This window comes from Anopheles gambiae, chromosome 3 (genome assembly GCF_943734735.2).
Source record: "Anopheles gambiae chromosome 3, idAnoGambNW_F1_1, whole genome shotgun sequence".
NCBI classification, from domain to species: Eukaryota; Metazoa; Arthropoda; class Insecta; order Diptera; family Culicidae; genus Anopheles; species Anopheles gambiae.
This window is the reverse complement of record NC_064602.1, coordinates 72,449,335-72,475,915: the sequence shown is the minus strand read 5'-3', so window position 1 is coordinate 72,475,915 and position 26,581 is coordinate 72,449,335. Positions and strand designations below refer to the sequence as shown.

At 41.3% G+C, this 26,581-nt stretch overlaps 5 protein-coding genes and 1 long non-coding RNA gene across 6 annotated transcripts; all 6 read left to right on the top strand.

Moving 5' to 3' along the window:
• The first annotated feature begins 6,567 nt into the window (after positions 1–6,567).
• Positions 6,568–10,695, top strand: LOC5667808 (uncharacterized). The gene is made up of 5 exons (XR_009766360.1): positions 6,568–6,962; positions 7,017–7,157; positions 7,238–8,534; positions 8,614–8,763; positions 8,834–10,695. It is a non-coding gene; the product is annotated as an uncharacterized LOC5667808 (long non-coding RNA).
• A 6-nt stretch (positions 10,696–10,701) lies between these two features.
• On the top strand, positions 10,702–11,638 carry LOC5667812 (uncharacterized). Its single transcript, XM_001688170.2, has 3 exons — positions 10,702–10,950; positions 11,023–11,166; positions 11,237–11,638. Exons 1-3 carry the CDS (start codon positions 10,876–10,878, stop codon positions 11,600–11,602), a joined length of 585 nt encoding a protein of 194 aa, XP_001688222.2. The 5' UTR covers positions 10,702–10,875; the 3' UTR covers positions 11,603–11,638.
• Positions 11,639–14,365: 2,727 nt separating this feature from the next.
• LOC5667817 (uncharacterized) lies at positions 14,366–15,295 on the top strand. Its single transcript, XM_061660018.1, has 3 exons — positions 14,366–14,453; positions 14,529–14,672; positions 14,758–15,295. Exons 1-3 carry the CDS (start codon positions 14,382–14,384, stop codon positions 15,091–15,093), a joined length of 552 nt encoding a protein of 183 aa, XP_061516002.1. The 5' UTR covers positions 14,366–14,381; the 3' UTR covers positions 15,094–15,295.
• Positions 15,296–16,799: 1,504 nt separating this feature from the next.
• Positions 16,800–17,790, top strand: LOC5667823 (uncharacterized). Its single transcript, XM_001688177.2, has 2 exons — positions 16,800–17,308; positions 17,379–17,790. The coding sequence occupies exons 1-2, from the start codon at positions 17,087–17,089 to the stop codon at positions 17,733–17,735; spliced, it is 579 nt and encodes a 192-aa protein (XP_001688229.1). The 5' UTR covers positions 16,800–17,086; the 3' UTR covers positions 17,736–17,790.
• A 4,009-nt stretch (positions 17,791–21,799) lies between these two features.
• On the top strand, positions 21,800–23,125 carry LOC5667827 (uncharacterized). The gene is made up of 2 exons (XM_001688180.2): positions 21,800–22,648; positions 22,723–23,125. The coding sequence occupies exons 1-2, from the start codon at positions 22,421–22,423 to the stop codon at positions 23,071–23,073; spliced, it is 579 nt and encodes a 192-aa protein (XP_001688232.2). The 5' UTR covers positions 21,800–22,420; the 3' UTR covers positions 23,074–23,125.
• A 1,878-nt stretch (positions 23,126–25,003) lies between these two features.
• On the top strand, positions 25,004–25,987 carry LOC5667832 (uncharacterized). The gene is made up of 2 exons (XM_001688182.2): positions 25,004–25,229; positions 25,311–25,987. Exons 1-2 carry the CDS (start codon positions 25,005–25,007, stop codon positions 25,662–25,664), a joined length of 579 nt encoding a protein of 192 aa, XP_001688234.2. The 5' UTR covers position 25,004; the 3' UTR covers positions 25,665–25,987.
• The last annotated feature ends 594 nt before the right edge of the window (positions 25,988–26,581 follow it).

Here is a 26,581-nt window from a genome sequence, read left to right as displayed (position 1 = left end):
TCAAAATATTGCATGTGATAAGGGACGTTAAGGTGCGGGCTGTTCCTTGCACCACCATAAAAAGCGATCCGACGTTCACTCGCGTCTATTTCTTACAGATGGTACTAAGCTTCGGTGTACCGGGGCTTGGCGGATTGGGAAACAATGTGCTGTTTACGCGAAATATTGATGGGTGCGAGTTCCTTCGACGTCCAACGAGCGATCGGTTTGTGAAAATAATTTACGACGAGATCAAGCAGCACAGCAAAATACCGCACTGTCCGTACAAGCTTGGGGACAGCATCGTGATGAACTTCACGCCGCACGCTATGACCATGCCCAGCCTGATCCCCGAGTCGGAATGCTATTTTGAAATGAAGTCCTTCACAAAGGCTAACACGGAGCTGGTGTTTGAAACGCGCTGGCAGGGTACGTTGAAAATGCACGAGTCTACGCGAAAAGGGATTGAAACCGGGTCGGGCTAACAGGTTGAAAGAAAGGTAGCACAATCAGTAACTTGCAAAAACTTGACTGTTGGTCGCAAAGTTGTGAGTCGCAAAGATAGAGTTCCTGAGCATGGATAAGTGTAACCCTCTGAACAGTTGTCAACTGATATTGTTAAAACTAAAACCACCAACCAAATGTCGCTTGAAACGAATTAAATTTATAGTGGATGTTTTTCTGAACTTCGTTTATCTGATCCTTACAGAAATAAATACATCCGATACAATCTAAGTAATCACTCTATCATTTAGGAGCTTTCAATTCACTCAGCTATCTGCCCAGACTAGTGACTAGACAATGTGACTGTTTACTACCGATCGCTCAGTTTTGGAAAAGGCGCACTACATCAAGTAACTGTAAAGATAAATATACAACCAATCGATCATAATAGCAAAGCATTACTTAAATGATTGCTTTAATTGAACAAATATCAACAGTTGCCTGTTACGGAGCACTGAAAATAACACAGGACGTGCTTATCTAATTATGGCGTACTGCAAAACAAAGCGATTGGAATGTACTTACATATAACGTAATATGTGTTCTATTCTTGGACGTTTAATATTAAGCAAACCAGGTTCATGTAAGTAAACGATCGATATATCGCATAGATAAATAAAAGACGATCAATTGCACCATACACTAATTAATCTAAAAATCAAACTCCAGTTAAATTATCGCAATTGAAAATTCGTTTTACTCAATGCTCATGTTTTGCTCGCTGGTATACTGAGAGTTGGGTCAAACCATAGCTTTTTTTTTTGTTTATTAACAGTAATCTTCCGGAATGAAACTCATGTGTTTCAGTGGTATTTTCGTTACATTCATCATATGGTGGGTGTCCACCGTTCCATGCGAATCCAAGGTAATCCCAGAGCTTACACGGAAGCCCAGAATTATTATCATTTGCTATCTTCCGTTTCCGCCTAAGCAGGTTGTACCCATTTTTTCATACCATGAGATTTTATCCAACGAAAAATATGTAAACGCAACGATCGTGGAAGTGGGAGATGACGCGCTGAGCAAGTCCTACTTGGTGTATTTCGACATACTACATGTGGTAAAAAACTTGAATGTAATGTTTGTTCGTAGTTTGTGTATTGGATAATGCACAGTATCGAAATGTTTGTTTTTTCATTCCTTTCCAGACCCTATTCTCCTACTCCATACGTGCGCTGAATGGTGCAATCAAAACCAAGATTCTGTCCCGGTGGGTCGATGGCTGCGAGATCGTGCGACGGCCACCGACCGATCGAATGGTGCGCTTGTTTTATGACGTTATCGCTAATTCTAGCAAACTGATCTACTGCCCGTACCAGCCGGGATATAAGGCAATGCTAAATGTAACGCCATCGGCCTGGCACATGCCAAGTGTGATGCCGGAAAGTGATTTCATGTTCGAGAGCAAATCCTACGTGAAAGAGCGCACCGTGCTGGTGCTACAATCGCGCTGGTACGGTAGTTTTGCTAGAGCGAGCGTTGATAAAGCAAAGGTTAAAGGTTTATAGTTTATTTTTCTTATGCAAACTTTATTGTAAATATTACTTACTATCGATCATTTTGAAATATACACATTGCAGTGATTTATTATTTGTATTCACTTTTACATCGTCTGTAGTTGTTGCTTAAAACGAATACTAGAGATTTGTGATATATTTATTCCATTTCATCAGAGAATGCTGTCACCTTCTCTCAACAACGGAAACTCACTATTTAACAGATCAAAAATATGTACCACTGGTTACAGAAAGCTAAATGTGTTTGGTATGTTTTATCCGATACGAACAAGTACAAATCCGCAGTATTGGATTTTTGGAGAAAAAAAGCTAGTGATCCATAACCAGAAATTATTATATCACAGATCCACAATAATCGTTAATAACTCATCAATTCTTCGAACACAAATCCATCAGTATAGGTATAATTAAAATCAGCGAGTAAGTTATTTTATCAGTCTTTTTTTAATTAATCATGCATTTTGATTATCTATGCTTGCTTGCAAAAATTTTCATTTTTAAAACACTCGTATCTTATTTTCAGTAGTTCTGGTTAGTAGCAGCAACTGGGTAAGCCAGCAAACATGAAGCCATACAGGATTTGGATTGTCCTAGCCTTGTACGCTTCTTGGATTGAATCTGTCCCAGCGCTGGACATGAAGGTAAGACCTTATGTTGCATCAAAGAATTGTGCAATCTAAGAACCCTTTTTCTTTGATTTGAAATATTCAACAGCTCATTCCAGTCATTGACCATAAAGAAATGCAATCGGATGAAAGGTTCCTGAATGCAACGATCGTGGAGGTAGGCGATCGCCAGTGGAACCGAACATATTTGCTGCATTTTGAAGCGCTACGTGACATTAAGGAATTCAAGGTTTTGATTTTCCCCTAACATACCTACATCTTTCCGGAAAGGTATGTTTACCACAGTGTTTTATTCCTAGGCATTCTTTTCCTACTCGGTACGGGCGTTCGATGGTGCAGTGCAGAAGGTGCTCCTTTCCCGGTGGGTCGATGGTTGCGAGGTATATAGGAAGCCGCCCACTGAACGAATAATGAGATTGTTTTACGATCCCGTCATAAAGTACAGCAGGGTAAGTTGCTGTCCTTACAAGCCGGGCGTTAGCATAATGCTGAACATTACGCCGTCCTATTTTCCCATGCCGACCTTCCTCCCCGAGAGTGAGTTTTTAGTCGAAGTTCGAGCATATACTAGAGCGCGCGCGGATCTCATCTTCGAGACGCGCTGGTACGGTAGGCTGGTGCGAATGTTCAATGTTAACAAGAACATATAGAAAAACACTGCTACTACCAACCGGACCAAGAGCCAGTACTGGCCATATATAGCCTGGATGCACCTAACACCGTTTGAAATACACAACCAATAGGGAATAATGCAATTTATGAGCCAAGATCTTTGAGGACGTTTATTTGGAAGACAATATTCTGTAAGCGATGTTATTTGACCGTTGGTTGTTTCTAATTATATACGTTGGTACAGGAGTTTCATTTTACACATTTAATAGTAAGAATTAACAATAGCCTGGAGAGTTATTCCTTGGAGACTTGTCGTGTTATTCCTTGGTATAGATCTTACATAATCATTTGTAATATTAGCCATTTAACCATAAAGATCACTCAATTTCATGAACATGTCAACAGTACGTTGCTCAGTATTGTTCTTGTTTACACAGCAATTAAATTGCCATTACTGTACAAATTGCATCTAAAATATTGCAAAAAAACGTAATCTTATCAACTGAAGGATGTTAATATTCGATCCTTTCTTTTTTGTATTCTTAGGTCTAATGTCTTATAATTAGAATAATAATTCTTATTAATGATAATTAGGTCTAATGTATGATAATGGTCTAATCAGGGACTGCTGACAGAAAGATCTTCTTTTTACAGTTTTTTGCAAACACGAATACAAACTGAAACCACGTCTAAACTCTACTCATCATCGTTAGTATAGCTGTAGCTGCTAGCTACACTGAAGCAAGCAGCAGACATGAAAGCCATTATCGTTTTGTTTATTCTGACCTTTAATGCAAGCTGTTTGAGGGCACTGGACATGAGGGTATTATCTTATAATACAACAAAGCAAAACAGTTATTTCATTTAATTTTCTTTTTATAATTATTACATAAGCTCATTCCCGTTATCGATCATAAAGAAGTGCAATCGGATCAAAGGTTCCTGAATGCAACGGTCGAAGATGTAGGCGATCGTCAGTGGAACCGAACATATTTGGCGTACTTTGGAGCGATGCGAGCGATAAAGGAGTTTAAGGTTTTTACTCATAGGCAACATTTTTAGAAAGAAACATTTATTGCAACAAGCGCTTCTCTTGTTAGGTTTTGCTATCTTACTCGGTACGGGCGTTCGATGGTGCAGTGCAGAAAGTGCTCCTTTCCCGGTTGGTCGATGGTTGCGAGGTATACAGGAAACCACCCACTGACCGTTTAATTAAATCGTATTATGATCCTGTCATGAAGAACAGTAAGGTAAGTAGCTGTCCTTACAAGGCGGGCCAAACGATGATGCTGAATGTTACGCCGTCCATGTTGCCCGTTCCGAGCTTCATCCCGGAGAGTGGATTTTTGATCGAAATTAAGGGATACATTAAAGCGGGTGCGGATATTATCTACGAGACGCGCTGGTACGGTAGGCTGGTGCGAATGTTCAATGTTGACAAGAACATATAGAAAAACACTGCTACTACCAACCGGACCAAGAGTCAGTACTATAATAATAATACTACCATTTATGAGCCAAAATCTTTGAGGACGTTTATTTGGAAGACAATGTTCTGTAAGCGATGTTATTTGACCGTTGGTTGTTTCTAATTAAATATGTTGGTACAGGAGTTTCATTTTACACATTTAATAGTAAGAATTAACAATAGCCTGGAGAGTTATTCCTTGGAGACTTGTCGTGTTATTCCTTGGTATAGATCTTACATAATCATTTGTAATATTAGCCATTTAACCATAAAGATCACTCAATTTCATGAACATGTCAACAGTACGTTGCTCAGTATTGCTCTTGTTTACACAGCAATTAAATTGCCATTACTGTACAAATTGCATCTAAAATATTGCAAAAAAAAACGTAATCTTATCAACTGAAGATTGTTAATTTTCGATCTTTTCTTTTTTGTATTCTTAGGTCTAATGTCTTATAATTAGAATAATAATTCTAATTACTGATAATTAGGTCTAATGTATGATAATGGTCTAATCAGGGACTGCTGACAGAAAGATCTTCTTTTTACAGTTTTTTGCAAACACGAATACAAACTGAAACCACGTCTAAACTCTACTCATCATCGTTAGTATAGCTGTAGCTGCTAGCTACACTGGAGCAAGCAGCAGACATGAAAGCCATTATCGTTTTGTTTATTCTAGCCTTTCATGCAAGCTGCTTAAGGGCGCTCGACATGAGGGTATTATCTTATAATACAATAAAGCAAAACAGTTATTTCATTTAATTTTCTTTTTATAATTATTACATAAGCTCATTCCCGTTATCGACCATAAAGAATTGCAATCGGATGGAAGGTTCCTGAATGCAACGATCGTGGAGGTAGGCGATCGCCAGTGGAACCGAACATATTTGCTGCATTTTGAAGCGCTACGTGACATTAAGGAATTCAAGGTTTTGATTTTCCCCTAATATACCTACATCTTTCCGGAAAGGAATGTTTATCACAGTGTTTTATTCCTAGGCATTCTATTCCTACTCGGTACGGGCGTTCGATGGTGCAGTGCAGAAGGTGCTCGTTTCCCGGTGGGTCGATGGTTGCGAGGTATATAGGAAGCCGCCCACTGACCGTTTAGTTAAATCGTATTATGATCCTGTCATTAAGAACAGTAAAGTAAGTGGCTGTCCTTACAAGGCGGGCCAAATGATCATGCTGAATGTAACGCCGTCCATGCTGCCCATTCCGAGCTTCGTCCCGGAGAGTGGATTTTTGATCGAAAGTAAGGGATACGTTAAAGCGGGTGCGGATATTATCTACGAGACGCGCTGGTACGGTAGACTGGTGCGAATGTTTAATGTTGATAAGACTATATAAAAATATTGTAGCTACCAACCAACAGTTACTGTTAAAGGAACATAACAAGGGCGCATTAAATCTGATTGAAATACACTTACAATATGCTTTTCTAAGGTCAGAATCATCAAGAACTTTTATTTTGTAATATTCGCTCTAGTAGCGGCTTAACAGCACGATTATTGGTAGATTCTTTTTCGCGGCCTACAATTTATGAGCTAAATATTTTTTTTCCATTTACTATTGTTTGCCTGATGTATGAAGTATATATATCATATGGATCAAACAATGACTGTAGAATGTTAATCTATATTCTACACACAAGAGTCACATCCCATCCCCCATCTTGTATGGTACAAGGACTTCTATGCATCTTTGAGCATATGTTGAAAAAATCTAGAATGAATATCGCAGTGTATTTTGCCAACAAACCTTAACTATATTGTACTGTTTCAATCACTATTAGCTGTTCTATGTTAACCACCGTCCAATTTTCACTAGAGGAAATTTTATTTCAAACCAACTGATGCGTATGACCATTAACTGTCTATAAATACATAAAACACATTCAATGTTTATCAGAACCTATTATTTAACAAAGCTTATTACTAGGTTCACACAGCCATGAAGGTTTGAATGCTGGTGAGCTTCTCTTTTTTGTTCAACCATGACCATGCTCACCATAACTACATCCGAATAATTATATAAGTAAACAATTCAGCGTTGTTTTCATCTGTTTTGAATTATGCTCGCAACGCGCTTATAACCGAGACACGAAGAAGAAACAATCAGTTTGTTGTTCGTTTTTGGTAGCTCTAGCAGTTTAAAATATTGGATCATTCTAACATGCAGCTTTACCAAGGATGCTTGTTCTTATTGTTTGGAGTATGGTGGATATCCTTCGTTACATCCGACATGAGGGTAAGAAAAAATGTTAGAGCATGCGATTTCAAACTAATTCAATTCCAACAACAGCTGTACCCAATCGTTACACATTATGATATCCAGGCTAATCAAAAGTATGGAAACTGTTCCATCCAAGAACTGGGAGAGGTTGAATGGAACAAAACGTACGTTATTGAGCTTCAAATTTATCGAACATTACAAGACTTGAAGGTACATTTCTGGCCCCTTCTTGGCTCAACGGACGTCGCATCTACATGATAGCTTTGACACTGTTTTATCTTTTTCCCTAGGCATATTTTTCCCTTTCCGTTCGTGCACTGGACGGCCTGATAAAGAATTCGCTCCTATCACGGTGGATCGATGGTTGCGAGTTTGTTCGCCAACCGTATAGGGAACGGTTGATGAAGACGTTTTACGACACGGTGCAGAAAAACAGCAAAATTCCTCGCTGTCCGCTTAAGCCGGGAGACATCATGATACTGAACATTACGCCGTCCGCTCTGCCCATCCCGGCCCTGATCCCGGAAACGGATTTCTTAATCGAAGCCAAAACGTACACCAGAGCACGCACGGAGCTTATCCTGGAGACGCACTGGGAGGGTAGCTTGATGCGGCCGGAAAAAATTAAAAAAGGTGGCAGACGAAAGCAGTAGTAGTTGTTAAATTGCAATACTTCAAATTTCGATATATGTCCATGTTTCGCATTTTGTTGCCGCGACCTCTAGCGGATTATGTTTGCAATGTTTCATTCGCAACACTACACACAGCATTTTTATGTATAAGTAATGAATTGATGTTGTATTGACGAATATTCAGTAATTAATTGAATCAAACCACTGGTAATCATTTTGTGTTCAATAAATCAGAATGAACCTTGACACTTGACCATACACCTTACCCTAGCACTTTTTTTTAATATTAGGAAATATGACATTCTTGACTTGATGGACTTTGTAAATAAAGTATTTTACTGGTGAAATGTGTCGTTAGCTTTCATAGAACTCACACAAAAAGTTCTTCCCTCGCTTTCAGTATGTTTAACAATACAACAATAGTCTACATAACCATAATTAAATCAATCAATCACCATGTTTACAAAAAAAGCGCAAGCAAGTAGATTGACACATCTTTCGCTGTCGAAATGTAATAAACTTATTGGAGGCAACATACTTCAATTTAAGCGTTTAATATTCATTTCCTTTTACGTCATTCCTCTAGAACATGATGTGAAAATGATTGGTGGCGATTGAAATAGCACAGCACTTTACGAGTTTATCGCCCCCACAATCTGTACATCTACGATCATTTATAATCGCTCATCATTTGGTTCCACCAACAGCGCCGAAAAACAAAACAACACCGATGAAAAAACTGTTTTATAACCAAGATATTGCACATAGAAGTGTCTAGCTACAACAATATCCCGCTAAAAATATCTACCAACTATATTTATTTCAGATAAAAAAAAGATAAACCAACACTAATAAGTATTAAGTGAATTGATCCATCCTATAAAAAATGTCATCTTCTCAATATTGCTTGTTAGCAACCTTTGCGTTTTGGTATGTTTGTCCTGTTACGTGCAACGTGAGTGATGATCGTCATACTCTAGACATACGTCGATCGTTTCCCAGCTTTACTCAGACTTCTGTTGTTGTCCGTTTAGTCCTCACAGCTGTACCCCGTTGTCGAATACTACGACATCAAAGGTAACGAGAAGTACGTAAATGCAACGATCCAAGCTATAGGTGAGCATGATCTAAATGTAACATATCTGATGCAGTTTGAGGCCTACCGACCAGTCAACAGTATGAAGGTATGAACCACCACATTTTATTTGCCACAACTGCACCCCACCAATGTTTCGATTTACTTTATTTTCTCAGACATTTTTCGTCTTCTACATCCGAGCGCTAGACGGTGCGGTCAAGAATGTACTCTTTTCCCGGTGGATCGACGGTTGTGCATTCCTCCGGCGCCCGGATAGCGATCGGTTAATTAAAATATTTTTCGACGTTATCAAAGAGTATAGCAAAGTACCTCGCTGTCCATACAAGCGTGGTGATACCATGGTGCTGAATATCACGCCATCCGCCTGGCCGATTCCAAGCGTTTTTCCAGCGACAGACTTTTTGATTGAAGTTAAAACATACATCAAGGTGGGAGTACTTCTGGCGTTTGAAACACGCTGGTTCGGTAGTCTTGTGAAAATCGAACAGGTGAAAGAACGATGGTCTGCGACAAAAGGGAAGAATTGAAGCTGTGCATAATAATATCCCTTGCAAGTTACGATTTCTCGATTTTCACTACCCAGTTATGTGTCTTACAAGCCAATAAACATTACTTTTAGTTTATGCATAAATGATCGTCAAGATCCCGATGAATTGATGAATACACTATAAAATACAAAGCTTTTACACAGAAAGATACACAAGGCTTACTATCTGTTTACAGTGGTGGTGAAGCGTCACTACAATTAAGCTAATAATGTGATCTGTACCTATATTTGCACAGAGATATACTAAATAATTGAAACACTAATGGAATGCTCAGGGGTCGGTATAATTTCCCTGTAGTAGCTTTCATTGAACTGTTTGCTGCACTGGACTTATTGTCGTCATTATTTCCGTTCTAATGCCACCGGTCGCAACGCAATTATTCTACAATGGGTGCACAGTTCTCGATGATTCTAGAATTTTTGCATGGCTAAAATCTGATCATTAAACTAAACTATTTTGCACCACGTCCCATCAAATAGACGTAGGATGCTGTCCTATAAGGTATGCATATTTGTAGCGTTAGGAGCTTGTTGGATAACGTTCGTTTCATCCGAAAGGAAGGTAAGCAAAAATCATACTTAAATAAACTTAGACACGCCAAATTGATGGATCTGTGTCTGCGTTCCAACAGTTGCTTATCGTGGTTACACACAAAGAAATCTTAGCCAATAAAATGTGGGTCAACTATTCGCTGGTTGAAACGGGCGGCCATGAAACCAATGTCACGTATCTAGCATACCTAGAAGCAGTGCGCGAAATAAGAGACATGAAGGTACGCTTCGTTTGATTTTATTTGCCAAATGCTAACAGCTGCCGACGACACCAAACCAAACCATTTGCTCTTTCTTCCTCATTCTAGACCTACTTCACATATTCTGTGCGGGCATTCAACGGCGCGATACAGAATCCAATCATCTCTCGGTGGGCCGATCCGTGCGAGCTTATCAGACGACCTCCGAAGGAAAAACTGCTCAAAATGTACTACGATCCGCTCGTTAAGCACAGCCGAATCATTCGTTGCCCTTTCAAGCCCGGCGACAATATGCTGCTAAACATTACGCCGTCCATACTGCCCGTCCCGAATTTCATACCGGAGAATGACTTCTACATCGAAGCTACCACGTACACGAGGGCGCGCACGAAAATCATCTTCGAATCGCGCGTGTACGGAAGTTTGTTGAGGGTAAACGTGCATAATAAAAAGTCCTAATGGTGTACAATGAGTATCAGAAGTCACAATTAATAATCAAACTATAAGAGATCACTTCTTTCACATATCCATGGATCCATGTAGTATAAGGATTTCCACTCGATCTATACCGCTATTCTCTTAAGCGTGCAATGAAATATAATTTCTCAAAACATGTTTTACTTGGTCCAAATCAGTTGGATCGATATGACGAGATGAGTCATTTTGCCACAGAAAGAATCATCCGTTTTGACTCATATACGTTTAAAAAATCACATACCCTGCTTTTGATTTTCCTAGCACACAAAACGAAAAATAATTGATGTACACAGTACAATTATTACAACTCGCTTGAATTTCAGAATGTTCCAGAGCTGGAATAAATTCGAACAAGGTCATTTCGAACATTTCACCTACTCAACTGCGAAAAAGCCAATCAGTACATCGACATTCTTCCATCATGAACGAGCACTGTTGGGTTAGGATTTTAATGGTGGTATTGCTTAATATCAGCCTATCCAACGGTTTTGTGACAGTGCGTAAAACATTCAATCGTGCGTTACGGGTTTCAATGATCTCATTCTTGTGGGTTCAATTTTTTTTTCAGGTTGTACCCATTATAAATAAAATGGATTGTAAATTCAACGCACGTATAATCAACTTGACCTGCACCTTAAACAAGCCGAATACCTTCATTAACCAAACTGTTTCGATGGAGATGGAAATCATGCGCGAGGTTAAAGACGTGAAGGTGAGTGGTTAGAGTCGGTACACTTGGAATACATAGGAACATTTGAGGAGCATTCATTCTTTCTCTACAGTTGGCGGCGGCCTATTACGTCGTGTCAGAATCCGGTGACTCGTCTCGTCTCGTGCAGCGTACGGTCGACCTATGCTCCTACGTCAGGCACCCAAACAGGGATCGACTCGTTAAAGTGATCTTTGACAGATTGAAAGAAAAGGGTAACCATTTTGTGACTAAGTGCCCAATCCCGAGGAACGAAAAGTTCTACATACGTAACCTGCGACTCACGTCCGTTCAGATACCGGGCTTTATCCCCGAGAGTAGCTTTATTTTTGAAAACATCTATCAAATCGGTGCACTGTTTGAGCCGGCCGTTGAAATTCGCTACTACGGTAAGCTGGTACGCGTTATGAACAAAGATCTCCAAAAGCCACGTACGTAACCTTTCCGTTTGTAGAGTAGCGTATGTACGAAAGCGGTGAGTATCAAATGTGGTAATGACATATGCAGAATTAACATGGATTTTTTTTTATCTTCCAGAAAAAAAAACATCTAATTCCACATCATGTGTCGTCAATAGATGGACGACTCTCAGTAGTTTACTTCAAATGCCACCGTTTTCAGCTAGACAAAGATAATAAGAAGTAGTTACGCTCATTGGTTCCTGTTGCTTAAATTCCTATTACAAGAACATTACCTCCCTCTGCTGTATGTTGCAGTTTTGTCCACTATGTCTGTACCGATAAAACTGAATTGAAAATTACAATAATAATGGCAGTAACGGTCGTAATCTTGTCCTTTCTTCTTCTTCTTCTTCTTATTTCAAATATAGGCCGTAATCTATCTAGGGCACTAATAGACTTCAAATCAAATATTTAACAGTTTCATATATTACAACCATACCATCGGTATCTGAGCTTATGCAGCGACCAACTGAAGCTAAGCAACTTTTCCTATATCTCTGGAGATAATGTGTCCGGACTGCTTGCCAGAGGTTGACTTTTTTAAGCATATCACACACTTATTCTCAAGGTACGAAAGTCTGGTGAATGTTTTTTTCGAGATCCAGCCTGGAAGTTTGTGAAGCCATGCCAGATCTCAGCAGCCGTACAACTGACTTCCAACAATATCACATCAGTAGGAGGCATAAATGGATCACGACATTGTCCGAGTAAAACTAACCATAGCTCAGATTTCTCTATCTTCAAGTCTCTTCACATCTACACCGCATAGAATGAACCAGTACAATGTTATACAGTACAAGTAAAACCAATTAGGTAGACGCAGTTCATCGATAAACGCTCTCATTCAAGGTATTCACCGAACGATCTGTACAATCAACGATAATTTTATAGCAATTGTAATTGTAATTGTAAAAAACTAGGCACCACAGCCGAAGCCGTTCCTTCTGACTAAAAATAAAATGGTAATAAAAACAATATCTCGCTTTTGCACCTTTTTAGTCCATTTTCAGTGACTGAGTACATTCGTTTGATCGATCGTAAATGAAGCTTATTGAAGTTTTTATTGTCGTTTTACTTTTTGCTTGCCGGGTATCTACCATCACAACCGTTACCAGGGTATGCAGAAAACATCCAAATGCAACTGCACGTTCTGCTTTTGATCATATTCCTGTTTGATGCCATCTCCTAAACAGCTTGTCATCACGCACAAAGAATTCCTGGCCAACGATAGGGTGGTCAATTTCACGCTCGTCGAACAAGGCAATGCCGAGTGGAACAAAACCTATTTGGCGTATTTGTCAGTTTTGCATCAGATGCGTGACGCGAAGGTTAGTATGGTCACGTTTTGCTTTCTAAGATAACGTTCCAGGAACTGCTTTACGTCTTGGTTTTGATAGACATTCTTCACCTACTCGCTGCGAACGTTCAATGGCGCTATACAAAATCCGATCCTTTCTCGGTGGATCGACTGCTGCGAGCTACTGCGACGACCGCCAACCGATCGGCTGGTGCGCATATTTTACGATCCCGTTGTGAAGGTCAGCAAACTGCAAAACTGCCCTTTTCAAGCTGGCGAAGGTATAATGATGAACATAACGCCGTACACATGGTCAGTGCCGAACTTTTTGCCAGAGACCGATTTCTATATCGCATTCAAATCGTACACCAAAGCGCGTAAGGTACTGTTTCTCGAAGCACGCGTTTACGGTAGTCTGGCGAAGTTTGACAATGTGTAGTAAAGTTCAGGTGTACGGGAAAGCCTTTCTAGTATCCATTAAATATTTTAAAGCCTCGAGAAAGAAGTAATTATCATCGAATATTCAGCAATTGTTGAACATACAATCCCTTGAGAAGCAAATGTTGAAGGGAAATTATTCTTCATATGGAAACTTGCACCCAAAAATGGAAAGTTACGATTTTACTTCATTTTTAAGCTCAACGACAGTACGACATAAATAAACGACACAAAGTTTATTTTACTTTCACTATGTCTTTCCTGAAACGAAGGACAATATAATTCTGTTATATCACTTGCAGTCCGGTACCAAGGTGATGAGGAAGATGAAGGTGACCCATTCCCAACCTCCAACAGAAAATCGATTTCAATGTCGTATTTGTAGTATTAATGTGCTAAAGGTTCGGACGCAAAATTCTGCTGCATCATGTTCAAAAACAAAAAGTGTAAGCCAATTTAAAATTGGCTAGATAAAATGATTGATTTTCCTGGAAAAATAATTACCCAACTGGTATATTTTACCAACATCTGCCTATCGATTCGATCACTCTGGCAAAGTAATTAATATTTTCAATCAAGCAATAGGTGTCATTTTCGTGGTCGGCCTTAGTATCTGTGTAATTGATGCGTGCTATCGGCTCGGCATGTATCATGTATGGCGTATAACCCTACAGATTGCCTTTTAATTGCTTTATCTGCGTCCGGCGGTGTACAGTTTATACTTGTAGATGAAGAAAACAAAAAATGATTAATCGAATGAAACTAACAGTAAATAAAACACTCTAAATTATCTGTACATCCACCCTTCCTTTGGTCTAAATTGCGTTTATTAATATCTGTCACGGTTACGTGGATTCATTCAAAATGTATAAATAAAAGAACATGTCTCTGTCCGAAACAGTGTTTATCGAATAATCTATGCACGCCGCTTGTACATAGCATCGATAAAACAATGTCCACCGTCAGGCAGCACAAATACGCCAGTTGCATACAAACAGCTGCCGACAGTAGCACAGATCACGATGAACGCGGCAACGACCTTGCTCGTTCTGCTTGCTTACCTGACGGGGACGGAAGCTGCAAAACCGGAACGGGTGAGTTTACTGTACAATCTAGCGACCATTTTATTACATTTTAAACCCCCCTTCGATTGCTTTGCTTCGCTTCAGATGCTTATTATGCTGACCAACGCGGAAGTTACGGCCACCACGCGCTACTTGAACGCATCCGTCGCGCTGACCCGATACCCAAAAGCGCCCTTTTCTACGTTTGACTTGGTCGTTAATTTCCTCGAGAAGCTCAACACACTAACGGTACACACTTCCCTTCGACTGATCAATGAAATTCAAGAACTTTTAACACATCTCTGTTTTAATTCTCTCGTATATCTCCAAACAGCTTCAGTCGCGCTACTCCGTCCGCACGGGAATGATGGAGAACGTACTGTACGAAAGTACGATTGACCTTTGTGCATTTCTGCACCGCCCGAACGAGCGCTTCGTGAAGATGGTTTTTGATAGCCTCAAGCGGCACGGCCGAGTGCTTACCAGCTGTCCAGTGCAACCTTTGCAGCTCCATTTCCGCAATACCACCCTTAACCACGTGCGGCTCCCGGTGTATCTGCCCCAAACGAACTTTAAGCTGGCGGTGAAGTGCTGGACAGGACCGGAGAAAACACTGATCTTTGACAGCCGATGGTACGGTCGACTGAAAAGAGTACCAATTGACGATTAAACAAGATCCAGCAGGCTATGGTCTTTATGTCCGATGCATTTCAATCACAAGCAAACGTGATTGAGAGTGCAGGTAGCGGACACCGGGGTGTAACATCTTTAAACATTCGCTCTTAAATGTCACACGGGGTTTCAAATTAAACACACGCAATGCGCAATCGGAATAAAACTGTCACTTCGTTTAACGTTACTGTCTAGACTAACTGAACATGATCGTTAACATAGTCTGAAATGAGTAGGAGGATCATTAACGGGGATTGACCCTATCATATCGTATCCAAAGTACTTAAAGATTGTGGTTAAAGTAGCCTGACCCTATCATATAACATCCAAAGTACTTGAAGATTTTAAGCACAATCTAATAAAAAATCTAATGCGAATTTTATAGATCTTGATCTTGAAGATCTACAATAAAATGTATACAAGAGCATACAGTTTTGTACATGTCGGTGATGATTACACTCTTATCTCTTTCATGCTACAAAACCAATAGTTTCTATCTGGATTGATGTAACATTCAGTGCAGATCTTGTACCGTTATATGGCAAGGTACCCTACGAATGTTCCATTCCAATCGGTCTCAACATGAACTTTGGTATGATCACTGCCCAATTGATACAGCAAGCGTTTTACGGCCGGACAGGATTGCAAATAAATATAGTTATTCTTATTACCTTTACGGCACTATTGAATTAATCGTCAAGCTTATCAACTGTACTGATCGCACATTTAGGGAGTATGTTTCCCTGCATTTAAGCATCACCGATAGGCTCAGTGCCGATAACGCTATATTCACAATATCATGTATATAGCACATGCTCGTTCGTAGTCACCAGTCCAATGTATTTCTACTATCGAAGACTGCTGCTCAATCTGCTCCTAGCTCTTGATGCAGTAAGAGTGATCGTATCCCTCAGCGGGTACAGGCTTACACCCTTCATAACACACGTGCAACTAACCGATAATCCTAAGTACATGAACATAACAATAACGATTACTACCACAGAGGAGGAAAATCTCATCGATATCGATATGAACGTGTTCCAACCGCTTCACAATCCTCGGGTAATATTCGTAAACGTCCCTACTGACGATCGTTATATACTCTACGAACTCTTCCTCTACCACCAGGCAATCGTTGTCTTGTTCCTCGATATAGCGTCTGGTGCGTTTCAGACACCTTTCTATAATCAAACCATCAACATCTGCAGCCTGCTGAGACATCCCGATAAGCATCGCCTGCTGCAAATCGTGTATCGGGTTATGAAAAAGCATGGGAACGTACCTAGCGGATGTCCCATCCCGGTAGGTCTGTACAAATATCGTGATATACACACGGCACAGGTCCGACTGCCGGCGTTTTTTGGCCGTGCGGACTTTATGGTGGAAGCAGTCGGGCTTATCGGTACGGGTAAGGTTCGCACGTTTGAGGGACGCTGCTACGGGCACATTCGCGGTGTCAAATGCAGCTCTGCGAGTCGATGCTGATTGCTCAAACGCCCGATGGTAGGCTAGAAATTAAGAAACGTATAAATAAAATGGTCTACTAAGAGAATTCAATAAGCAACCATTGTTAGATATTGCGTTGGAAATTCAGCTCTTGTAGGCAGCGCAAATACATGGTATTTCTCGTACGGAATTCTACATCAATGGCATTAGACCACGTCATCTAGATCAGAGCGAGAGATGATAGATTGAGAGTTCGAAAGCAAAAAGCTTTGAGACAAGTGTGAATGTGTTTGATTATCATTTTCTACACAAATTCATACATTATACAAATTCTTTTTTTGTATTTTAATCTCCTAATTAGCCTTTATTTCCCCCAGTTGGATAATAACTACTGCAGCAATATTACTGCTGAAATCAATCATCACTGAAGGATTCGTAATTGTCCAGAAATTACTGCTAGAACTGCCCGATAATCTGGTCGAACGACTACCCCCTGCGAATTAAAGTAGTACCGTCAAACCATAGTGTAATTTCGAACCAATCCAATGTCTTTGTTTCATCGCAGTCTGTTCTATCTACTCCTAGTGCTCAATGCAGCCTCTATGATCGTGGCCCTGCCTGGGTACAAGCTGACACCATTTATTACACGCGTACAAATGACGAGTAATTTAAAGTACCTAAACCTTACGGCACAAGTTAAATCCTCGTCAAATGAAAACCTCATCGATATTGACATGAATGTGATCCAACCGCTTGCAAACCCTCGTGTAAAATTTAGTCTGACCAGGTGAAATTTGACCGCACTAACGTGCCCCGATTTATCTCCCTTTACCACAGATATCCATTGTCCTCTGGCTTAATTTAGGAGCTGGTGCGATTCAGGCACCTTTCTACAACCAAACGATCAACGTGTGCACCATCATCCGCAGCCCGGAAACGCACCGTCTGGTGCAGATCGTCTATCGGGAGATGAAGCGCCACGGAAACATGCCGCTCGGTTGCCCGATAGCTGTCGATGTCTACAAGTTTCGCAACGTTACCACCGGACAGATGCGTTTGCCAGCATTTTTTGGCAGGGCAGACTTCATGCTGGATGTCAACGGTTTGCTAGGAAGCGCTAATATACGTACGTTTGACAGCCGCTGGTATGGGTTCATTAACGGCATCAAATGTACCTCAACTAGCCGTTGCTGAACTGGTGCGAACTGATGAATCTATATAGATGGAATTGGGAATAGATAATAAAGAAGCTTCCAACTCCAACCCACAGGGATCGACGTTGGGATGTTCATAGCAAACAGTTCTCCTGTTTCAAGAGGATGTGCTATAGGTAAGTAACGGGGGGCCCGTCAATTTAAGGGCCCCGTGGATGGTAATTCCAGCATATACAACACTGTGTACAGTAGTCTCATCGACAACTTCTGTGCCCAATAGGAGCCCCACGGACGAAGAGACTCATAATTAGTGTTTGGTACTTGGTGTCAAATAATGATCTAGAGCTAGCCCTTGATATTTTTTTTTAATTAAATCGTTTCATAGACTTGAAAAAACGATCTAGTATACTTATTCGTTGTTAGGCAGTGTCTTAGATCGTCATCAGAAAGTGTGTGATGTAGATGTTAAACTGTACCCTAGATTAAATTTCCGTTTACACGTAGACAACGACGTTTATCTTTCAACAATTCCGATAGTTTAGTCATGTCTTAAGTCTTATGTCGTTGTTTTTCTTAATGATTAACACAATAGAGGCAATACAACGGAAGTTTCCAAGACTTGCTTTAAATGCGACCAATTCAGAGGACTTACAACCATGATAGGTTATCGCTCACGTTGCCCTCCGCTTGGTCTACAGACGCTCGAACACCGTTTTAAGGTAAACCAATGTGAATTTGTTGCTAAAATTTAAAAAAAAACCAATCAGACGTTGTTTATTCGAGAAGAACAACATCTACGTGCTTTCGAGACCTCTTCACTATCGTGACTTGCTTGTTGGTGAGAGCAGGTGTACCTTTTATGGATATAATGAGCCATTACTCGCTATGACAGGGCAATTCAATACATGTTCTAATCACTTTGATTTTAATTTAACGACCAACGCATTTAAAGAGAATATTTTAGTAATTTTCAATTTTGGTGACACCGGATTAAGGCAGATGTTAGGGGAATAAGTTAGGGATTATGTGTAGATTAGCTAAGTAAATTAATTAAATTATGAAAGAATGAATGAATGAATAAATAAACAAACTTTAGGGGCCCAGTAGTCGAGGGATCTCATTACATTACCCCCTCATTACAAACCATTACGGTGAGTTTGAATCAATGATGGACAGCAATACCCCCATCGTTCGACATCAACAAGGGGCCTCAACTCGTTTTACCGCTCAGGGCTCCCGACACCCTAAATCCGCCACTGCATGGTAGTGTTATGCTGTTTATTGCCGTGTGTATTAAACCTTTGTTGCTTATTTTTGATCATGCATAGCATAGCATAGTCTATCTTACGCACGTCTCATATGCTGCTTGAACCAATGTTGGGCAAATTGTTAAGTCGTACGAGTTGACGACTGTACCACAGGATCGACTCTGAGTAATGAGTAATGATTTATACTGATAAAACTAATAGTATCAATTAGTTTCACATTTAACGCTCATTATTACTAAAAAACGCTTAGTTAAACCTTTATTTCAATATCGTTTTCGGTAGCATTTTACGGTATTCTGTCATCCATGAAATGTTGTCATCCATCCTGCAGCGCGATTTTACTTGTCGTCTGGTGGTTGGTCCTCGAAATGAAAACTCGCAAAATCATTAGAAAATACGTCAAAACAACTCAATCACCGATGGTGTATTATTACACACTTCCTCAAAATTCCACGTGCCATGTATTTAAGCGACAATTAATTTCACATTTACCACGTGCAAGTGCCATTGTTCTTTCTTTACTATCACACTCTTTACACTTTATAGTTGTTTTGTCCGTTGTAGATTTTGGTTGTTTCCCTGCCAACCTGTCTGATGTTACCGGCGTGTAGATGCATTTTCTCATTGTATCTATTCACTGGAGCGGCACTCTCGCCATTCGTCGGGGCGGACAACTACATTCTCATACCCTACTTAAGTAAGCTGGACGTTATAGCGGACTTGAAGTACATGGTGACAAACGCCAGCTTACAAAACACAGCCACTGAGAGTCGCATCAACACGGAGGTAACGGTGCTTAAAACGATGCACGACCCATGGGTAAGCGGAGGTGCACCTTGCGTGCTACATTTCGTCGACTGCCACTGTATCAATGTTTGCTTCCTTTCCCGCTAAATAAAGTTACGAATCGGGCTGCAGATCGATCTTGGCAAAGGGGCACTACTGCAGCCTCCGCTCAACAATCGCACCTTTAGCCTGTGCAAGTTCCTGGCGAATCCGAACCTCAACCGGCTGGTGCAGATAGTGCACCGGGAGCTGAAGCGTGCGGGCTACATGCCAAACAAGTGTCCGCTACTACCCCGCCTCTACGCGTACCGTGGCGTCCGTGTGAGTGCGATGCGTCTACCGCCCTTTTTCGGTGAGGCGGGTTTCATTTTCGATCTCACGATTGGGATAGGGAACGACGTTACCTACGATTCCAGATGGTTTGGAGCATCGAAAAGAATCAAGTGTACTAAAGCGATGCGCTGCTAGTGCTAGACCGATCTGTCTAACGATCATACATGTTGGGGATTAAGTTGTTGTAGTATAATTTAGTATATCACTAGATTATGGGGTGAGTTGCATTTTGATATTAATGTTTGAGGCAATTAAATATTTACAATGCTTTTGTAAGTGCACCTGGAACGATATCAGGATTTTTGGATAATAGAGTAGAAAAAATATACAGTAGGTAACACCATCCCCACGGCTTTTCGCAAACAGTCGTTATTACTTTCCGTAGCCGTAAATTAAAAAGCAACATCCGAGCCTAATAATATGAGTCAGATTTTTCTTTGAACCTTTATGATAATTATGATGATACAATTAAAATAAAGATAATCTCTTGTACGTTTGTATTAATTACCCGCCAAATGTGAAGCAATTAAATTCAAATCCAAAATAATTTTATTTTATTTTGATTACTTCATTTGCAGCAGCTATATTTCGGCCTTTGCCCGTTAGTATATTAAGCGTGTTCCTTTAGATATTTGGTTGTTTCTTCTCCGACCTGTACAATGTTGCCGACATGCAGATGGATCCTTTCCCTACTATGTCTACTGACTACTGGAGCAATACTTATTGCGCCTATCGTCCAGGCGGATAAGTACGTTGTGGTACCCTTCGTCAAGAAGCTGGACGTTATAGGCGACATGAAGTACATGGCGGCAAACGCCACATTACTAAACACAGCCACGGAGAGTCGCATCAACTCGGAGGTAACGGTGCTAAAGACAATTGACGACCCATGGGTAAGTGTGCCCGCCTGCCGTGAGCTATTGTGCTCACACTGTATCAATGTTTGCCTTGCCTTTCCTTCGAAATAAAGTTACGGATCGCGCTGTTGTTCGATGTTGGTAATGGTGCGCTGCAAGCTCCGCTCAACAATCGTACCTTTAGCCTGTGCAGGTTCCTGGAAAATCCGAACGTTAACCGATTGGTGCAGGTAGTGCTTCGCGAGCTGAAGCGTGCCGGGTACGCGCCGAACAAGTGTCCGATACCACCCCGTCACTATGCGTACCGTGGCGTCCGTGTGAGTGCGATGCATTTGCCGGCCTTCTTCGGGGAGGCGGATTTCATTCTCGATCTCACGATCGGAAAGGGGGACCACTTTACCTACGATTCCAGATGGTTTGGTTCGTTCAAAAGAGTCAAGTGTACGAAAATCATGCGTTGCTAGTGTTGATCTCTGTCAACTAATCATATGTTTTTTTTTTGGATGAGTTTATGTAGTGTGATTAGACTTAGGGTTATGATTTGAAATGTTTGCAGCAAATAAAGCATTGCGTGCGTCTGGACACACCGAACCGTGAGGTGTGGATCCGTCAATCCAAAATGCGATGATATTCGATGAGAAGGCTACATGTAATCAATCTGTTTTACGGCAAAAAATGTGCATTGCACGTAGCATTTCATCGAATTTCATCCCACCATACAAGATAACAGTTGGACACAAACGGATACCTACATAATTGTTTCGCGTGAAATGTTTTAACTGTGCTGATTTTGCTACTCCTTCGCCTTTCACGTCGTGACATTGTCATCGGTGTAACGTGAGACAGTGTGCTTTTTTTTTTCATTTTAACTTTAACATAATTCCTCACCATGAAGTCGTCTTCTGAACTATCATCTGCAAAACACTTGATTTTACGCATAACACTCAGTTGAAGCTTTACAGCTATCGAAGATAACTCACATACAGTTGCCACAGTGCAATACTTTCATTATTGTTGCAATAAAATCAATGTTAAACACCGCGCACACATTGTCTCGCACAATTTTTGGTAAACCCATCAAGATGTCTACATCACTACAACATTTTAGCCCAAGCACTTTCAGCGTTTTTATTATTTGATTATTCTGCTATCGAATAGAAGTCGGTGCGATATACCTTAATTGATTCTAAGAATTTCTGCAAAAGCTCACCAGCATTCATTCGCTCAATTGATTCAATTTAATTACAAAATACCGCGCTTAGGCAAGTCCAGTCACCAGACAACTTAATTTGTTTTATAACGGATCTAGATCTAAAAGATCACGAATTAGCTGCACGTGTGCACTTTATCAGTGGACTACATCACAGTCGCTAATGAACACGCATTATCTTGCTTCATTACCAACGTATAAATACTGTGGATCAAGGTGAAATTACGCATATATAGGGCATCATTTACGCAAGCAGTTTAGAAGTGATCCAATGGCATCCTTTCAATTACGGACGTGCCTTCTATGTTGCCTACTTTTCATAACGATCCTCCAGCCGGTAGCGAGCCTACGGTCGTACAAAACGATCCCGATCGTCAAGAACGTGATCACACAGTCTAACCCAAAGTACCTAAACGCAACTACCGTGGCGCACAACACACCAACCGAGCACAAGGTGGATCTTATCCTAGACGTTAAGAGACCTATGTCCAATTTGCACGTAAGTAAACTGCTATCGATCTATTTTACATGATCTAAACCGCAAATGTCACATGGACACACCTTTTTTATCAGATGACCTTTGTGGCTTGGATCAATGTCATCTCCGGCGCACTGCAGGCCCCACTGCACAATCAAACCTTCGATTTCTGCGAGTTTCTCAAGAACCCCAGTATGCACCGCTTCGGCCAAATCATACACCGCGAGGTGAAGCGGAATGGAAACATGCCCCGCAACTGCCCGATCACTGCCGATGTGTACGCATTTTACGGCATACCGATGGCTACGGTATGGCTGCCAAACTTCTTGCCTGAAACGGATTTCATAATGCAAATTTTCCTTCGTACAACGAACGAGTTGATCTACGATGCCCGTTGGTACGGGACGATCAAGCGAATAAAATGTTCCAGAGCTGGTCGATGCTAGGATATGTTGAAATTGGTTGTTCGTTGTCATGCTAATGATGTTACCTGGATAAAACGTTGCTAACATATAACGCTGTGAACCTCCACTAAGATTTGCTCACCGATTGTGCACGATAAGCACAGGGACAAGGAAACTGTCTCCAACAGACACGCTAATATCAGCACACTTCACGGAGAATATGTAAGTTTTCTAACACATTCTAACACTAAGCTTTAAGTGTTCTATTCTCAAACTTCTCGCTAATAGGCACCTACAGCATAAAAAACAGTTGCTAGTTGCTTCTTTGCGTCATTGGAAAATTTGCAAATAAAATGCAACGCTTTTACATCTTGTAAAAGGTTCCATACCTTGAGTACATATATTTTTATATTTTGAAAATGGTTGTTTGTTGCAAGAGAAACAACTTTATCTACAATTCCAGAGAGTCAAGTGTACTGAAAGCAATCTCAGTACACTTTAGCGAGATCCCTCAATAAAAGCAGAATCAATGGTCTGTGATTTAACTAATTATCCTGCTGGACACAATCCACTCAATTAAATTCAAATTCTCAAATTGAATGAAAAGAAAACAGCATATGTTTCATTTGATAATCTCAGTTGAATTGCAAAAGATGCAATATTATGGCATTTGATTTCTGGTATCAAACCCTGTCACAATTCCAGCAAGGACAGTCTTGCAACATTACTCCATTTTCAACAGCTTTGGAGATGTCGTTCACTTGCAGATGGATTTTGCCTGCACTGCTTCTGCTCGATTGGACACTGGCCGTGTCCTCGCAGACCAGTGGCTTCATCATAGTGCCCTTCCTGACGAAGGTAAACGTCATTGGTGATATGAAGTACATGATCGCTACCGGTAGCTTAAATAATACGGCCACCGAAAGCCGGTACAATACGGAGGTAACGGTGTTGCAAACACTAACCGATCCATGGGTAAGTACTATACGCTGACGTAGTGAGTGAGTGGTTGGTTTACTCACCCACCTCTCCCTATGTTTTGCCCATCTACGCAACAGTCCAGGATAGCACTGCTGTTCGACATTGGCAAGGGTGCATTTCAGGCTCCGCTCAACAATCGCACGTTTAGCTTCTGCAAGTTCATCGGCAATCCGAACGTCAACCGGCTGGCGCAGATATTTCACCGGGAGCTGAAACGGGCCGGTTACATACCGAACAGGTGTCCGATTCCACCGGGCGTGTACTCGTTTCGTGGTGTCCGTGCAAGTGCCATGCGTTTGCCGCCCTTCTTTCCGGAGGCGGATTTCATCCTGGATTTCACGATCGGCGTCGGAGACGTGCACACTTACGATTCCCGATGGCACGGATCGGTGAAACGGATGCAATGCACCAAAACGATACGTTGCTAGTAGAACGCTCGAATTCGAATGATGCTCGACGGTTTGTACCAACCAAAAAGATCACTAACTTTCGGAACCTTTGCTCTTAGTATTGCAAAACATGTGTTTATGATATAAATAAATGCGAATGAGTTTATTTCGTATGCCTTTAACTTGATTCTACCATTCGATTGCTAAAACTAACAACAATGTAGGCTACTATGATACCCTCACACCAACAACTGAAGTATCAACCCACCAACCGTCAAACGTCTATGATAGTTTTAACACATCTGTCAAAAAAGTTTGTTGATGTCAACCAACTGCTCGAGTTGGAAAATAATATACAAAAACATGAACATAATACCACCAAATTCAACTTGATACGCTTTAAACCCCCATCGGTCTGAGTGCAATTCACTAATAATCTCAATTCACATTCGCCAACAATTATTTCCGCCCCAGCCGTAAGGTTATAAAACCTAATGTAACGTTTTGAAAGCCCCCATTGCAGATCTCTTTTATTCTCAATCACTATCGTGTGTTGTTGTAGTCTGTGCTACAATTGCTTTACTCTTTCCAACTGTCCGCTGAATGACTTCATATTTTAAGTGGATTATTTCCACACTTTTTCTACTGAATGGAGCCATATTCGTATCGGCACAGACGAGCGGGTTCATTGTGGTGCCGTTCCTAACGAAAACCAGCGTCATCGGTGACATGAAGTACATGATCGCTAGCGGCAGCATTAATAACTCTGACACGGAGAGTACGTTCACCACCGAGGCTAAGCTAATGAAGACCATGTTCGACCCATGGGTAAGTACGCGCTTTCGTAAAGAATTCGTCTCCTCTTTATGTTTCTTCTGCTAACCGTTCCCAACCTCCCACTTCATGTAGCTCAGAATCGCCCTTATATTTGATGTTGGCAAAGGTGCGCTGCAGGCACCGCTTAACAATCGCACGTTTAGCTTCTGCAAGTTCCTGGGCAACCCAACCAGCCACCGGTTGGCGCAGATCTTTCACCGCGAAATGAGACGCACCGGCTACATACCGAACAAATGTCCGATACCGCCCGCCCTGTACGCGTACCCTGGCGTACGGGTGAGTGCGATGCGTTTGCCAAACTTCTTCCCGGAAGCAGACTTCATTCTAGACATTACGATTGGCGAAGGAAAGGAAAGCACGTACGATTCGCGATGGTTTGGTTCGCTCAAACGGATTAAGTGTACCAAAACGGCGCGCTGTTCGTAGGTGGGACGGTTCTGCTGTCGTTGTATACTGGTAGTACGTCCCGATACTGATCAATGCACTGGTATACGGGCTCAAAGTAAGGTATTAAAGTGTGCTTGCAATGTGTAAAAGTTTGTGAATTCTTTCACATCATAGGAAAGAAATTGCTTATGCTGAAGTTGTATTTTGAGTACTTCCAGTGACTAGTCTACTAAGCGTCAAAGTGTACTTTGACATTATTCAGCTGTCAGAATGCTCTTGATTTTACCTTAGCATTACACTCAGTTGGAGCACACATGCCATCGCAGATAACTTTCATACAGAGAGCAAATCGTTGGCTGTGAATCAATATTATACACTACACACTCTCTAAAACATTCTTCTTATCAAGACGTCAAAGTTTCATGCGTAACGTAACTTTCAAATTGTTGTGATTCTTACACTTTATTTATAACTTAATAGGCAACACGGTAAAATAATACATAGGACGATACGCGAATACTGGTGTGTGGGTGTGCAACCGTCCGTTGCCCTTGAGCGCTCGGTATCAACTCTCATGCGGCTCCGGTCCTTGTTCGCCAATACGGGAACACTCAGGCACTCAACACGATCGTGCTTCAATAGTCGACAGGCGAATGTCGACGTCGAGCAGCTGGCGCTGCTGAGGCTGCGTTCCCACAACATCTCCCTTCTTTTAATACAGCAGGTACGGGTCGAACCAACGCGGTGCTTTTCTATCTCTAAAAGAGCGGCGTGGTGGTGGTACCGGCTGTGCTCCTCGATGCGACTCTTCAGGGATGCAATCACGTTCAGGAGGTGGTGATGCTGATGATTGGGACACGGTCCTGTAAGATGATGATTCAGCGGACGACGGTGATAGATTAGACGGAGCTGAATCGGACGGTGGCGACAACGACGATGACGATGGAGACGATGAG